At 41.9% G+C, this 16042-nt stretch overlaps 1 protein-coding gene across 14 annotated transcripts in view; it reads right to left on the reverse strand.

Annotated features, from left to right (window-relative positions):
- The window catches only part of PKHD1 (PKHD1 ciliary IPT domain containing fibrocystin/polyductin), a 455042-nt gene that overhangs the window by 152964 nt on the left and 286036 nt on the right, over nt 1–16042 (reverse strand). For 13 of the 14 annotated variants that reach the window (XR_012645152.1, XM_074991417.1, XM_074991418.1 and 10 more), the window contains 6 exons: nt 11217–11330; nt 8359–8446; nt 5892–6046; nt 4058–4210; nt 2146–3024; nt 506–674 (listed from right to left, as the gene is read on the reverse strand). Coding sequence is in view for 13 of the 14 variants with exons in the window: in XM_074991417.1 (XP_074847518.1) it covers nt 506–674; nt 2146–3024; nt 4058–4210; nt 5892–6046; nt 8359–8446; nt 11217–11330 (1558 nt within the window). In the remaining variant the exon portion in view is untranslated. The remainder of the gene's footprint in view (nt 1–505; nt 675–2145; nt 3025–4057; nt 4211–5891; nt 6047–8358; nt 8447–11216; nt 11331–16042) is intronic. The other variant, XM_074991414.1, reaches the window with a different exon arrangement.

A 16042-nucleotide genomic window follows, 5' to 3' on the forward strand; every position in this document is an offset into this window, starting at 1 on the left:
GGGCAGCAGAAGCATATGCAATGACATAAGAACAGGGAATTTTTACATCTTTGCCCTCAATATGTCCATGATGTAAGTGCAAAACAACATACATTGGGGCAACATATAAAGCAGATCTCCTATACTCCCATTTACCAGCTCTCTCTCACCCACTGCTGTCTTATCTGACTGAATGGTAAGGACTTCATGATAAGAATAGACTCTTACTCCTTTAAGATTATGTACAAAATGTGTATGTGACTTTCTACAATTAACTCACTCTGGCCCACCTTAAGAGCAAGATTGAATGATGTGGCCTTGGCAGCTGAAAGTTTGGGGACTCCTGAGTTTAGCTTAAATTCTCATCCTATTGCTCCTAAGGAAAGAATGAATCTTTCTGAAGACAGATGTTACCGGTAACAGTAAGCACAGGTTTTTGTAGTGACGTATAAATAGAAAAAGGCATGACTACTCATGTAATTAGCACTGCATATTCACTATGACTGGTGGGAACCCAGCACACTACCTTGTATGCAATGTATGAAAGTAGAACTTATTCTGCTCCTGGATGTGTGACATCCTTGTCTTCTCCGCTGTGATTGGGTACATGATGCCCACGCTGTCAGGATTTGACATGATGCAGACATCTCTGTTGTCACTATAGCAACTCTTCGTGAAACCAGCAAAGGTGACTTCTGAGAAAGATTAAAACACATTTCATAGGGTGAGGCTGGGTGAATGCTATTCAGGGATGGAGTCTGAGCCATGCATCTTAGGCCTTGACTGTATTAGAAATGTTGCTCTGAAATTAGTCAACCAATTTAGGATCAATTCACTTCCATCAGTGTAACACCTAACTGTGTAAATAAATTTAAATCTTCTTTAACCCAAATCAACAGAACCCCAGTTTAATCAAGCTTAAGATTATCTAATGAAATGTTTGTTCTGCTGCCACTAGACCAACTTTAAAAGGTTTTAGTTGCACTGGGGCAACTTTCCGAATATGGTCTCCGCCTGGGCATGGCTCTCCCACAGACCTGCTGTGTGAACTGAAGCAAATTACTTCACCTCACTGTAGCTCAGTAACTCCCTTTCTATCCAATTTACCCACTACACAGGTTGGTCAGACATACTGCTTAAACAATGCCCTTAGCATACCTTGAACATGAAATGCGCTATTTGAATAAAAACACACAGTACATTTTGAAAACGTATTTAACCTTTCTCTGTGTGACGTCGCTCTTCTTTTTAAGTGAATGTTAATGTCCATGAAAGTGAAAAATTAAATCAGAGCCACGATTAAAACAGAAAGGAAGGTAGCCACACATAGCAACTCACCATCTCTGTAAAGCTTTTCAATTCTGACTTATAAGGAAGTGTGGTTCTGTAGGTAACATAGGACTGGAAAGACCTAAGTTCAAGTCCCTCCACTATGAACAACTTTTGGTATGTCCTGGGGCAAGTCAATTAGTTTCTATGCCTCATTTCCCCATTGGGAAAATGAATAAAACAGTTCCTAATAATCCCTCCCTTACAAGGATGTTGTTCATTAAAGACTGTGAAGGGTTCAAATACTAAGACAATTTGTACTTAAATGGGATGGATCTGAAACATGTCCATCTGCTTCTGTAATGCAAATAATACACTATCATTTGGGATGTCCATTACATTTAAACCAAGGACTCAAGGAAAGGAAGGGCATAATAGGTCCCAGTTACAGTCTCCCTCTAAAGTCTATAATAATAATAATAATAATAAAGTCTTTTCATTGAAAAAGATCACAAAATACTACACACTTTGTGTGTAATAAAGTAAATGTGTAAAACCCTCCACTGACGCAGTATCCTTATCTGGACATAGATATCAATAGATCAGCTGTAAGCACCATATGCAGAAATCATTTTACCTAGCACTGAAATGCAGATGTATTTCGGGTGGAAAGTAGAAAATAACTAAATCACATGGCAACACTGCACAACAATTTGAGCATAAATTACAGAATACCAGGTGATACTTTGGCTGCACTGAAGTCAATGGTAGTTCAAAGGGAACAGGATTTTTCCCATTCGTTCAGACAGTAGAAAAGGGTGGATTTTATGTAGTCAGAAGGTAATTATTCAAGGTGGGATTTCACCAGGACATGGGGGTTAATTCAAAAAGACCAACCTTGTAGCTTCATGATTCCTGATATTGCTGGACAATTTCTTATTTTATGCCATGGATCATTAGGCCACTGGCTTGGTTCAGAGCTAAAGGAAGGCCACAGAATCCCAATGCGACCTCTTCCTGGATAATATGGTGATCGATCTCTGGCTGTCAAGTCAGCTGAAAGAGGCTTGATCCTATCATTAATGCAGTCAAAAGTTGAGCTTGTTGCAACAATGACAGAGCTCCTCAATTCTATGTATTTTTTCTCCAACCGAGGCTGTTCAGCTGAAGGGCTGAAAACAACTGGAAGAATACCCACAGCATTGTCTACCAGCATCAGATCTTCCATCACTACGCTGCTTTTAAGTTGGAACATAACACCATAGTCATAATTCTTGTAGGACAGAAAGCCAGAGATTTTGGTGCAGTTTTGAAACCCATCTTCCCTGTATAAATGAACACCATGTAGGCTTGAATGGGCCACATTTTCAGCACAATGCTCTCCAGCATGGAAGCATTCTTGTCCTCTGATGTGGAAGGCTATACGCTCTGATCCTGCCACAGCATTGCCAAGGAGGTCAGAGCCATCTGTTTGGTTCACTTTGATGCCAGCAATCCAGTCTGGTAACCCCTCTGGCTGCTTGCTCAGAATGATAAGATTCCTGATGAGAGAATGGTTTTGTCCTTCCAAGTCAATGCCAGGGCCAATCGTATTGAACACCACATTGTCACACAATGAGATTCCACTGCTTACCACTGCTTGAATGCCACCCCCACAGCTCTGATGAATGCTGGAAGAGATTATTGAGGATCCCCAGGATACGTTACCGAAGCCAACAGCAGGGAGCAGTGATGGCCCAAAGTTCAGAACTTCAATGTTTGAGACCTGAAGGACACCTAAAATATGGTAAATGAAATAAGTTGAAAGGGCGATTATAGGGGAATTGACTTGTGTGACTTGTTTAGTAAGTAAGAAGATAAATATAATGTAAAAACAGGCATTTGTTTGCAAAACAACCACATATGCTCTTAAAAAGTTGAATGTTTAAGATTATTTATTTTACCTATTTTATTACCATTGTTAACAATGTTTCTTATTTGCTAAGGGTGTGTCTACACAGAAAAGTTGTTTCAAAATGGCAGTTACTTTTAAATAACTATGCATGCATCTACACAACACAACTGCAATTTCGAAATTGATAGACCTCATTGTAAGAGGAATAGTGCCTATTTCAAAATAGATATTTTGAAATAGGGGCCGTATAGACAGGCAAGAGAGCCTATTTTGAAATAACCCATAGTACATCCAAAGACTGTATTTGAAAATAGGCTCCATTATGTGTAGATGATCCATTTCAAAATATCTGAGCACTACTTCAAAATGCATTTTGTGTGCAGCTGAGCTATTTCAGAATAAACTATTCTGGAATACAGCTTCCAAAACAGCTTATTCAGGAATAATGCTATTGTGTAGACATAGCCTAAGTACTCATTGGCTACATCTACAATACAACAATCTTTTGAAAGAAGTTCTTCTGGAAGATCTCTTCAGAAAAACATTCTTTCAGAAGAGCGGGTACACACACAAAAAAACAGATCAAAAAAATCAATCCACTCCTGCGACAGAGAGCGTCCACGTAGTCCCTGCTTTTCCAGGAAAGGAAGAGGGCTTCTGGAAGAAGAGCTGCACTCTTTCAATTTTTGATAGAAAGAGCACATTTTGTGTGTAGATGATCCACATGTTTTTTTGAAAAAGGGACAGATTTTCTGAAAGAACTTGCTAGTTTAGACGCCGCCATTATGTATTCAACTTGGTACAACACATACAAGAAGTTTCGACCCCTACTTCTAACTGTGTCCTGAGCTGGACTGGATGGGATATTTGTGATGGACTGATATGAATGTTTCTGAATGAATGAGTTTCAAATACCTGCAAATTCTGTTCCTCTAGTATTTCTGAAGCGTCCCACCAGAAGCCTCCCAGAACAAGCTCTGTCAGACTTAATTTGTATGTTGCGTGTTAGGAGCCCAACTTCAGCAGCCAAAGAAACATGTCTGCCATCTTCTGTGCTATGGGAACACCCTGTGGCATTTCAAGGAAGGAAAACAGAATGAATGTCTAGGATATTTCAGGAAGCAGTACTCTGGGGATGTCTCATTTGCCAGCTGATTTTTGACTTCCCTTAAAAAGTTTCACTGACTTTCAGGATTGATTTGCCTCAGGGACTCTCTACAAGCACCAACAAACTAAAAAAGCTGCCTGCCTGCCCCTATCTGGAATGAGAGTGTACTTTGTCAACATTCATTTGTTGCCAGTAAAGGTGAGTGTTAAACATGTTCACTGGGACCACCACACACCAAACCAATGGATAGATTCCCACTACACATTATTGAATTATATCAGCTAGATACCTTATTATTCTGCACTAGGAAACTGATTTCTTTTCTGGGATTATGAATTTGCATAGTTATCAACCTGATGATGATGCTAAAACACAAGTTACTAAGAAGAAACAATGGCGTCTTTTATGCTATCTAGCCAAAAGTGAAATTTAGCTCTGCCTGAGTTAACTACAAATGAGTTCCACAGTTCATTTTCCTCTTTCTTCATCCTCCCTTCAGTACTCTAATTCTAATCTGGATCAAGATTTTTTGTATGGTGTCAAAGATGCTATGAATGGACACAGAGCAGACATCAGGAATTGCAGTACACATAAACCTGTCAGTGAACACTTCAATGGAGTTGGCCATTCTGTTAAAGACCAGAGAATTTGCATCTTACAACAAAGAGATTTTAAAAACAGATTGCATAGAGAAATTTTTCATTGCCGTTCATATACAAATTCGACACATTAACATTTGGTATAAAAAAAGACAACAATTACCTCACGCATCTGTGATTGGAAGAAGGGCTTTCGAAAACTGGGGGGGTCCTTTCGGAAGGTCCTGTCTCCACAGGCGGTGCGCGATTCGAAAAGCCGCACTTTCAAATCGCCGCAGCCACCATTATGCTAATGAGGCACTGCATATTCATTGCAGTGCCTCATTAGCATCTTTTGAACCTGCTCATTAACATGCCCCTTTCGAAAGGAAGGGGCACATGTAGACCCAGCCAATATGTTTCTCTCTATAGGTAGATACATATACCTCTATGTTTTTTTTCTAACTGTGTATATATTATATATGTATTTTATATACATGGGTTTTATAGACATACTAGAGCTGTTTTTTAAATTTTCCTAGGTTTGAAATTCAATTTTTAAACAAAGATTTTGTAAACTGTTTGCCTTATTTTTCAACTAACTAGAGAGGTGGTCCAAATACTCTCTAATTCAATTAAAAGAAAATCAGTATTTTTTCCTTAAAATCACAGCTTTTTTCTCTTTATTTCAACTACCTCTAATGATTGAACATACACACAAAGAACCTCAGATTTTCAAAAATAGTCAGTATTGGCCTAATTCTGCTCCCACTGAAGCTAACAGTAAAACTTCCTATACTAGGCACTTCTGAACTTTCCACCTGCTACATAATATAATCATGAGGCAGCATCTGGAGAAAGAAATGAAGATGTCTGAAGACAAGAGTGGAGGTCAGGAATGTAGTTTCTCAGGGAGATGTACAATGGACAGTTAAGACAAAGCCATAGAGAAAGTCTGGGGCAAATGTAAGCGCTCCAGAAGCAAAGGCTGTCATGCCGTAAATAATAAGAATGTGGAGAAGGCTGAAGGGGAGGCAGATGCTATACATAATGCATTTCTTACCGATATGCCTGTAGCGAAGACGTTCCTGGAATCTAATGCTCTGACCGCGTTTTTCTGTAAGTGTGACTACCTCAGCTTGATGAGCTTCATAGGAGGATGAACTGATGACAATGTTTCCTCCAGGATTCCAATCCACTTCATCCTCAACCCAAATTCTGTAACTCCACAAAAAACTAAATTATATCCTCTTTAAGCTACAAGAAAAGGCAACATTCATGGAATTCTTAAAATGAACAAAAATTCTGCCATGGCAAAACTAGCAGAGACTACTCAATGAGCTACATAAACCCACCTTCAGATGAAGGAGTGGGGTTATCCATGAAAGCTCATCACCTAATACATTTATTCATCTTTAAGATGTCACAGGACTGCTTGGCATTTCTAAGAAGTTTGATATGAGGAATACGGAAAGTCACAGAAGAAATAGGGCCTTCGTGAGTCATCATTTCAGTCACTAAGCTGCTGAGATACTGATCTAGGCTTTCATTTTCTCCCATGTTAACTAATTAAGTAATTCCTCCTGTTAGCTGTCAGCCCTTATCTGACTCATTTGCTGACTCATGCTTAGGTTGAAATACAATAGTCAAAAACCTACAGTAATACATGCATCTAATGAATCAGGTCTTTGCCCACCAAAGCTTATGCTCCAAAATATCTGTTAGTCTATAAGGTGCCACGGGACTTCTTGCTGTTTGAAGATACAGACTAACTCGGCTACCCTTCTGATACTACAGTAACACAGTTTATTCAACATAAAAAAGCCTCTCCTAGCTGAAAGTTCTTCCACTGACTTGCCCATCTCCTATGCCTACCCTTTTTTCTTCCTGTTTAACAAGATTCTTAATAGAAGAGCTCCAAAATTTATAAACAAAAGTTATACTTTACCAAAAAAATTGCTTTTTAATCAATATGCAAATGTCTTCTGGGATTTCATTTTGCTTAGGTATTTATAGGACCCCTATCACCATAGTGTCTGATAAGCTCATAATCTTTAATACAACCGCCCTGTGAGGCAAAAGAATGCTGTGATCTTCATTTAACAGACAGGGACCCGAAGCACAGAAAGTTTAAGTGACTTGCCCAAGGTCAGCCAGACAGTCTGTGACAGTGCAGGAACTTGAATCCTAAGTCCCAGTGCCCTAACCTCTGGACCAGCCTTCCTTGCTTCTTTTTGCCCATATCTCTATATTTCAATTAAACTGCTCAGAGGGGAAGGATAGCTCAGTGGTTAGAACATCAGCCTTGTTGTTCTGGTTGTGAGCTCTGTCCTTGAGAGGGCCTTTCAAAGGCCTGGGAGAGGTTAGATTAAAAAAAAAAGCATCAGGGATGGTAATAGGTCCTGCTGTGAGTGCTGGGGACTGGACTCAATGGCCATTCAAGGTCTCTACCAGATATGCATATACATCCATGCTTCTTTCTTTTCCATCAACTATGCCAAATCAGAATATTTTTCTCTGAAACCAAAACAATTTTAGGTTTTCATATGAATCTTTTTGGTTTGTTTATGTTTATATTTTATGCATTTATCTGCATTCTGAAAAAATCAAAGACAATTTAAGTGAAAATGTTTTGTTTTTCTTTTGCTGAAATTTTAAGAGGGGAAAAACAAAACATTTTTTTCTGACCAGTGTTAGTCCGTTCACCATTGCTAAGGTAACTGAGGCCTATTGCCTAGTCCATTCTCTATGCTCATAAATAACAGGGTTTTTTTCATCTTGGTGTCTCCACAATGGTAATAAATTCTGAGCCATGACCACAGTTAGGAACTGCTTCTCTGCATCCAAAGGACCCATATCAAATCCCATTTGAGAACCCATAAGATTTCCTTGATCTCCCCAGCTTCCTCTTTTATAAATGACCTTCTCTAATATACTGCATGAGCCTTTATTAAAGTGTTTTACACTAAAGAATGGCAAACATAAAGAAAAAAGAGTGTAAGTGTGTGGTTATGGCATTGGACTGCAAGTAGGTAGATCTGAGGTCAATTTCTGCCTCTGCTGCAACTTCCCTGGGTGACCTTGGACAATCATTTGACCTTTTTATGTCTCTGTTTTCCAGGTGTAAAACAGGGATGAGTCCAATGCTTTTTCCTCCAATCCATGATCTCTCTTGCTGTCACCTGTTGAGGATTATGAAATCACCTGACAGAAGACCGGTATGATACACTAGCCAGGAATTGTTCCCTTTGCTTTTTCTTTGGCCATTTTTCATCATCTTATGTTGAATGAAACTGCTGCAGAGACCAGATGAGATATGGGGTAGGAGAGCTTGACCAATGCCTTCTTGAATACAGAGCATCCCCCAACTACCTCTAAGGAACAATGAGCTACAGTGAGGGGAAATGCATGTAGGGATTTAATTTTTTGTATTCAATTATGTATTCCTAATTGGGATGTAGACAGGCAGCTATCTGTGGACATAGAAAACCAAATTAATTACCCAGAGGTTCATTTGATCAAAACCTCACCTTTCATTACCAGGAGCAATGTCGCTTCCAAGACGTGTCCAGGATTTCCTAGGATAAGCACTATGAATCTGCATCTTTCCATAAACCCCTGGAAAAAAGGAATAAAGCCAAAAGCTAAGTAGGGTGCAGGACTTTAGCTGAACTCAAAGTGCTAGTGGCTTAATGTGAAGAGAAAAAATTGTCTTATGTGTTTAAAAGAGCTTTGAAAATTACAACACATTTTGAACCTAGACTAGACCTGAAAGACACCATGAACGTTCGTTTGCATTTCAAAGTGAATATTGACCATAATCAGGACTAGAAATACGTATTTAGTAAAATAGTTAGGTGATTTAGTTACAGAACTCCCATGAAATGTTAATTGTGGTGCTAAATGTCTAACAGGTTTTCAAAATCTTAATCCAGGTAAATAAGTAAATAGTACTTTTATAAAAGAAGAAAAATAGAAGAACTGTCTGACCACCAGAATTTCTGTTTTATAGGAAATTCTGGTATTTCAGCATCTGTTTTTGCCCCAAATTAGGCTGAAAATTCAAATAATAAAATATTTCATACAATGAAACATTGCAAAATATTTCAATTTGGAAACAGTGAAACAAGGGAGGTTTAGGTTGGACATTAAGAAAAAGTTCCTAACTGCCAAGGTGGACAAACAGTGGAATAAATTGCTAACGGAGGTCGTAGAATGTCCCTCGCTGGAGATATTTAAGAACAGGTTAGACAGATGTCTATCAGTGATGGTTTAGACAGTACTTGGTTCTGCCAGCTGGGCAGGGGGCTGGACTCGATGGCCTCTCAAGGTCCCTTCCAGTCCTAGTATTCTATGATTCTATGATTTTGTTTCAACACTTCTGACTGAAAACAAGCAGCTCAGCATTCCCAGACTGAAATGTTTTACTTTTATTTGTTGAACTGACCTAAAACATTGACAGTCAGTTGAACCCAACACTGCATTTCTCTATGATAGCACATTTCTCCATGGGTGTTGCAATTTGGGCTCATGATGCTTCCATCATCTCCCATGGGCAACGATCCTTTGGAATTCTACATCTCCCATGACACACCATGTAACCTGAGTTGCATCATGTAGTTCAGTAAAGGAGGCAAATTGTGATCTCTAGCAAAAATGCAGTTTAATGTGAACTGACTCAAAATGAAACCTTTTCACTCATTTCAACAAATTGAAATATTTCAATTCAGGTCAAACCACTGGTTTATTAAGCAGCCTAACAATTGGCTCCATCGGTTTCTCCTGCAGAATCTCTTCTACTTTGGATAAACACTTAGGCTGTGTCTACTCTACCACTCTCCTTCGAAGGGAGGATGGTAAGTAGGGTGTTGGGAAATTATTAATGAAGTGCTGTGCTGCACATGCAGCATTTCATTAAGCTAATTCTCGCCCACGGCAACTTCAAAGTGCCAGCTCACGTGTAGCCGCAGCTCACCCGCTGGTACTTTGAAGTGCCTGGGCGACTTTGAAGTCCTGAGGAGTAAAGGGACTTTGAAGTTGCCCTAGCACTTCCAAGTACCGGCAGGTTAGCCATGGCTACACATGAGCCAGCACTTCGCAGTTTAACACTCCAAAGTTGCTGCAGGGGAAAATTAGCTTAATGAGGTGCTGCATACGCAGCACAGCACTTTATTAATAATCTCCCGACACTCTACTTACCATCCTCCCTTCGAAGTAGGGGGGTAGTGTAGACAAACACTTAAAGAGTCAATGGACCACGAAGAGTGTGTGTGTGAGAGAGAGAAACAGTGACAGTATATCACTCAAGAAATTTGTGGCTAAAGCACTCACAGAAGATGTGCGAGAGCCAGGATTCAGTCCCTTTCTCCAATGACTCTTTAATTATTAATCCAGACAAAAAATGCAGCAGAAGTGATTGAGGTATCCTAATATCAGAATGTCCCATAGCCCAGTGGATAGGGGACTAACCTAAGAGGTTACAGTTCCCTGTTTAAATCTCTTTCACCCTAAACCAAGGGTTCTAACCTCCCAGGTGATCGCCTTAATCACTGAGTCAGAGGGTCTGAGAGGCAGTCTATCAATACCGGCAAAAAACAGCACAGGTACCTAACGCCAAAAAAGGGCTTGCACCTGAAAACCCCAAGCAAAGAGGGACACCTCCGACATCCTGAATAAATGGTTTAATTCCTTGAGAATGGTGGGAACACCCTCCATCTTCACATCTTCCATGGGCTACCTTAAGTGGGGAGCTGACTGGCATGCTGACTTTTGCAGAACTCACTCTTTGATACCTAGCTCCCTCTATTCATTGTGACCCTATTTTAGGCTTTGTGAACCCCAGTGATTTTCCAGGTTCCTAAGTTCCTTTGCAACATATCAGAGAACTCAGACTTTTTATGCCCATTCTTGTGCTTCAGAGCCATCTTCCTCGTCACCCTAAATAGGCTCATCCTACAACATCAGAAAATGGGGTTGGCCAACACCAGAACCACAAAACATTTTGAAACCAGGAGATCAGTTGGATCCAGAAGTCTGAAAACTGGCTTTATGAAGAAAGAATAACCTAAAGTCCTTTCCACTTTAGCTTACATTTCCCAAATGATACTCACGAATCAGATCCTGAGTCTCTTAACACAAACAACCTCTCACTGACTTTGGTGGAATTTTGTCTCAAAAGAAATACTGAATAAAATCTCCAGCATTTGGCTTTGTAAGGGTACACTGGGAAAAATTCTCAGTGGCGTCATCTTAAAAACCAGTCTTCCTCTCACAAACACATTGTTCTGAACACAGACGTAGCAGCATTATGCAGTATCAGGCTCCACTTCAGTAGACTGGCTATTCCACAATGTGCTTTTTTCATAAAAAAACAATATATTTTTCATACCAATAGTTCCTGGCTGGACTCTGATTCCATCCAAACGATCACAATATACTCCGTCAGATGCTCGAAGAAGGATCAATAGCTTCATTTCTCTTTCTAGGGGATGTTGCAAAGTGCCTTCAATAAAGAAAAGGGAGACAGGCTTTCAGTAGCCATTGTGACAATGAGAGAAAGATAAGAGTCTATATTAGCAAAACTGCTTTTTTCCTAGATAAGAGGCACTAGTTCAAACAGATGAGTCCCAGGAGTAGAAGGTTAAAATTAAGGGTGATAACCTCTTTAGGAAGGTTTGTGTGAGCAAAAGGGTGGGAGACTGGCACTCTATGTCAACTAAGTCATTGTAACGGAGAAGAAAATCAGCTTGAATGCTTATGGATCTATATCTAAACAGATAAAGCAGAAGATGGATTACTAGTACACCAAATCCCAATAGGGAACAGAATAACCAGCTCCTTATCTAACTATCTGTAATGTGCAGGGGAAAAAAAACTGCATGAGCAGTGGGGACTTCAATCTGAATGACATATGTTCCAGGTTTCATGCTGTCAGGATTACAACTTTCATGCAATTTCTAAATATTATGGATGATAATTTCCTCATTGAAGCAGGGTTGCATTCAAGCTGGGGGGATTATACATTTGACCAACATCTGAACAGATAAAAAGGAAGTGATTACAAAACTTAAAATTAATGGTAATTTTAGTAGGTACGATCATGACTAGATCAAATTTATAATGTGCACATAAAATAAATTCCCGACCAATGGTGTATACACTGAGGCTACATCTACATGGCCCGTTAGCACACATAGCACACTTTGTTTCAGCAACCACAATGGCTGTCTCACAATTTTTCTTTCAATTACAACACTCAGTGGTTGTTCGGTACCATAATGGTGCTGCTGCTGCTGCTAATGTTTTGAAAGAGCAAATCTCCTAACTGTGGTCCAAGAACTCACGAACACTGGCTGCCATGAATGCATTGCTGACAGTGTTGTAGCAGTTTCGGCCTCATGAGACCAGCACACACTGGTGGGACCACATCATTTTCGAGTCCTGAGATGACCAGAAGTGGATGCAGAACATTCACATGCACAGGTTCACTTTTATGGAACTTTGTGATGTGCTGGTGCCCACCCTGAAGCACACCAACACAAAAATGAGGTCAGCTTTAATGGTTCAGATACAAGTGGCAATCACACTGTGGTAGCTTGCAATGCCTGACAGTCACCGGTCAGTGGCAAATCAGTTCAGGGTAGGCAGATCTACAGGGCATCCATGGTGATGGAGGTGGTCCATGCAATCTGTCAGTGGAGGTGGCCCATGCAATCTGTCAGTGTCTCCTCAGGAATACTGTGACCTTGAGAGATGTACAGGCAATAGTAGATGGCTTTGCTGCCCAGGAATTTCCTACCTGTAGTGGGGCAAAAGATGACACACACATCCCACACATGACACACACATCCCCATCATGGCCCTGGACCATCTGGCCTCAGAGTATATGAACTGAAAGAGGTACTCCTCCATGGCGTTGCAAAGGTTGGTAGATCACAAATGTCATTTCCCTGACATCAATGTTGGCTGGTCACAGAAGGTTCATGACTTGCACATATTCTGAAATTCTGGACTGTACAGAAAGCTCCTGGATGAGATTTTTTTCCCTCAATCAGAAAGTCAAGATTGGTGATGTGGAGATTCCTATTCTTATATTGGGCAACCCTGCTTACCCTTGCTCCCTTGCCTTATGAAACCCTATAAAGGAGCCTTGGACCCCAGCAAGGAAAACTTCAATCACAGACTCCGCAGGTGCAGAATGGTGGTGGAATGCACCTCTGGCAGTTTAAAAGTGGGGTTCAGATGTTTACCTTGAGAAAGATCCAAACATTTCAATAATGTCCCCATCGCAATTACAACGTGCACTATTTGCACAACATTTGTGAATCCAGGCGGGAGACTTTCCCGTCAATCTGGAATTCCAAGGCAGAGGCCATAGACAGGGCTTACTTGCAGCCGCCTACACAACCATCCACCATTCTCCACACTGAGGTAGCAGCACTAAGGGACACTTTAAAAAATAGCTTAATGAATGATCTGCTACGCATATGCTACTCATGTTTTTCAGTGACATAATGCCAATAAATCCTACGCTGTCCTCATGAATGAATGTTTTTATTTGGTGGGAGTGAGTAAGTCACAGTATGTAGAATGCATGAGGCGTGCTGCTGTGCCTTCAGCCCCTCCCACCCCCAACCCGACCGCTTCTCTCAACCCTGTGTCCCTCAGCTGAGCATCTGCTGTGGACCAGGGAGTATCAGTGGTCAGCTGTGTCTTCAGCCCTCCCCCAGCCACCTGGTTTGATTTGTATTTCCCCACCACTCCTGCACACCCCAAAATCACATCGAGCCCAAAGGAATTATTTTATTTTGGGGGGAAGGAGAGGTTTAAGTTGCAGGGAAAAGAAAGCTTCTCAAGAGTGCTTGAACAGCCTTTTGCAGTGGCCCTTGGGGCTACAGCTTCAGGCTATCCTTGCCCTCCCTCCCAGCGGGTGGGGATCACGACAACGAGGGTTGGGCAACCTTTCAAGGAACTTTGGCCAGCAGGTATTGGCTGCTGTACTGCTGGATTGGGAGTCCATCTGCAGGTGCAGCAGGGACCGCAGGACCTCAGTTTGCTCTGTAACTGTCATTATGAGCTTTGCCATGGCCTCTCTCTGCTTTGCCACTTGCTGCTTCTGGAGGTGAAGCATTCTCTGGTTAAACTTTGATTGAATGTGATGCCACTTGGCTGAACTACGATGCTGCTGAGCAGCGTCCTTTGTCAGCTTGGTGTGCTCTGCCTTGTTCTTTTCCATATGCTGCAGGATAAGATCTTGTTTGCATTTATTTCGTCTTCAGTGCTTCTCTGCTATGCCAGGCATTGGCTCTGGAAAATGAAGGTCAAAATTAAGACACAATTCATATAGCGTGCTTTGAAGTGCAATGAATGGGTCTCTGTATCTACTATCAGGGAAACTTAATTTTTGAACACAATTATGGCTTATTAAGGACAGAAGAGTAAGCATGCATTTCACAACACATCACTTGCCATCACACTTCTTTGTGGATATGGTAGGCTAAAAGCAACTGTCTGGTTTTTGGCAGAGGGCAGTGCTGCAAAGCAGTGGAACCTGCCAGGTGTCCTGTGGGTGTCCTCTGGCAGGGAAAAAAAATGTTGGCTGTTCCTGGAGAAATCCTCCCCAGTGATCAAGCTGTGTGGAGGGGATGCTGGGGAGGGGTTCGATTACAGCTGCACGGATGGCTCCGTGGGGGGATTCGCTGTACCATGAAAAAAATGTAAACAAAAATAAAATAAACAATCCAAAAAAAGGCTGGATGTAAGGGACATGGGAGGGGAAATTCCCAGCAGTGCACTGCAGCTGCATAGAGCTGGGGAGCCCTGAAAAGTCAAAAGAAATGTTGGGGGAAAGGGACGTGGAAGGGGAAAAGCTCAGCAGAGCCCTGCACTTGCGGAGCATGGTGGAGTCCTGAAAAATGAAAGTAAATGCTGCTTAGAAAGGGACATGGGAGGGAAGCCCCACTGAGCCTGCAAACTGGATTGAGGGGTGGGGAACAGAGCGCTTGCTGGCTGCTGCATGCAAATGTAAAGGAGCAGGAAGCATGTTAAAAAAAAAACAAAAACAAAAACAAAACAGATGCAAATTCCCATGCTTCTGCAGGTTGCCATAGAAGACATTACCCTCCTGAAACTAACGGATATGGAGAAAGAACAGTAGCTACTCCTGCTGTGTGACCAAAAGCCTGGAAAATTTGCTAAAGTGCTGTGTGGCACCATGACACCAGATCTGGTTGCCTGGCGTGGCAAGGTGTGCTACCCTGGAAGCCACAACAAGTCAGGCCTGCCCAAAAACCTCATGAAAAAAATACAAGAGTGCCTGGATAAGGCCTTTGAGGAGAGCTCCAAATAGGAGAAGCACTGCATCCCAAGAAACATGAACATGCTGTTCTGAGGAGCACAGAACGATAGATATCAAAAGCATATCCATACAAAACCCTTCAGTTATGCTCGCCTCCAACCCACTTCTGGAATACAGAATAAAGACTCACCCGAACTACTTGGTTGCAGAGGCTTGGGGACTTGCGTGGAGGTGACCACCATGGAGGAGCCCTCCATGGAGAGGCCTGGCATGGAGGGGACCAGTTCCGGGTCTATGGTGATGAGCTCCGGGCTGTTTGGCACAACCTCCTCTGTTCCCTGCTCATTGCCCCCTTCCTCCTCTCCATTGTCCTCTTCCCCCAGGCCATCCAGCTCCTCGGGGCTCACTCTGAACTCTACACCAGGGCCTCCACAATTGTTGTAATTCAGACAGGGCTCCATGGTGGGGTCACACCCCGTAAGCATGTGCCGCTCTTGACAATAGCGGCAGGTCTGTGGAGCCACCCCAACCACTGGCTGGCTTTCCAGACATTTTCATAGGCCTGCTGGAGTTCTTTCACCTTCACGCAGCATGCACAGAGTCCTGGGAGTAACCTCAGGTGGTTATCTCGTGTGACATCTGCCCAGAGATTATCGCATTTCTGTTGGCCACCCAAAGTCTCTTTGCCACCAATTGGTCTCCCCAGATCACAAGATTTCCTGGTGGGTCCATGCTGGGGCTCTCTTGTGAGCCTGAGAAGTGCTAGTCAGATCCTTACCCCGAGTGCTCATGATTGCAGTAGAAGGCTACCGATAATTGCTCCCGATACAGTGCAACGGCTACCGATGTGGTGTGGTGCAGTGCAATGGGCAAAGGAATTTTTTCATAATGGGAGCCCTTTATATTTGCAGGGCTGT

The sequence above is a fragment of the Carettochelys insculpta genome, chromosome 3 (genome assembly GCF_033958435.1).
Source record: "Carettochelys insculpta isolate YL-2023 chromosome 3, ASM3395843v1, whole genome shotgun sequence".
Classification (NCBI taxonomy): domain Eukaryota; kingdom Metazoa; phylum Chordata; order Testudines; family Carettochelyidae; genus Carettochelys; species Carettochelys insculpta.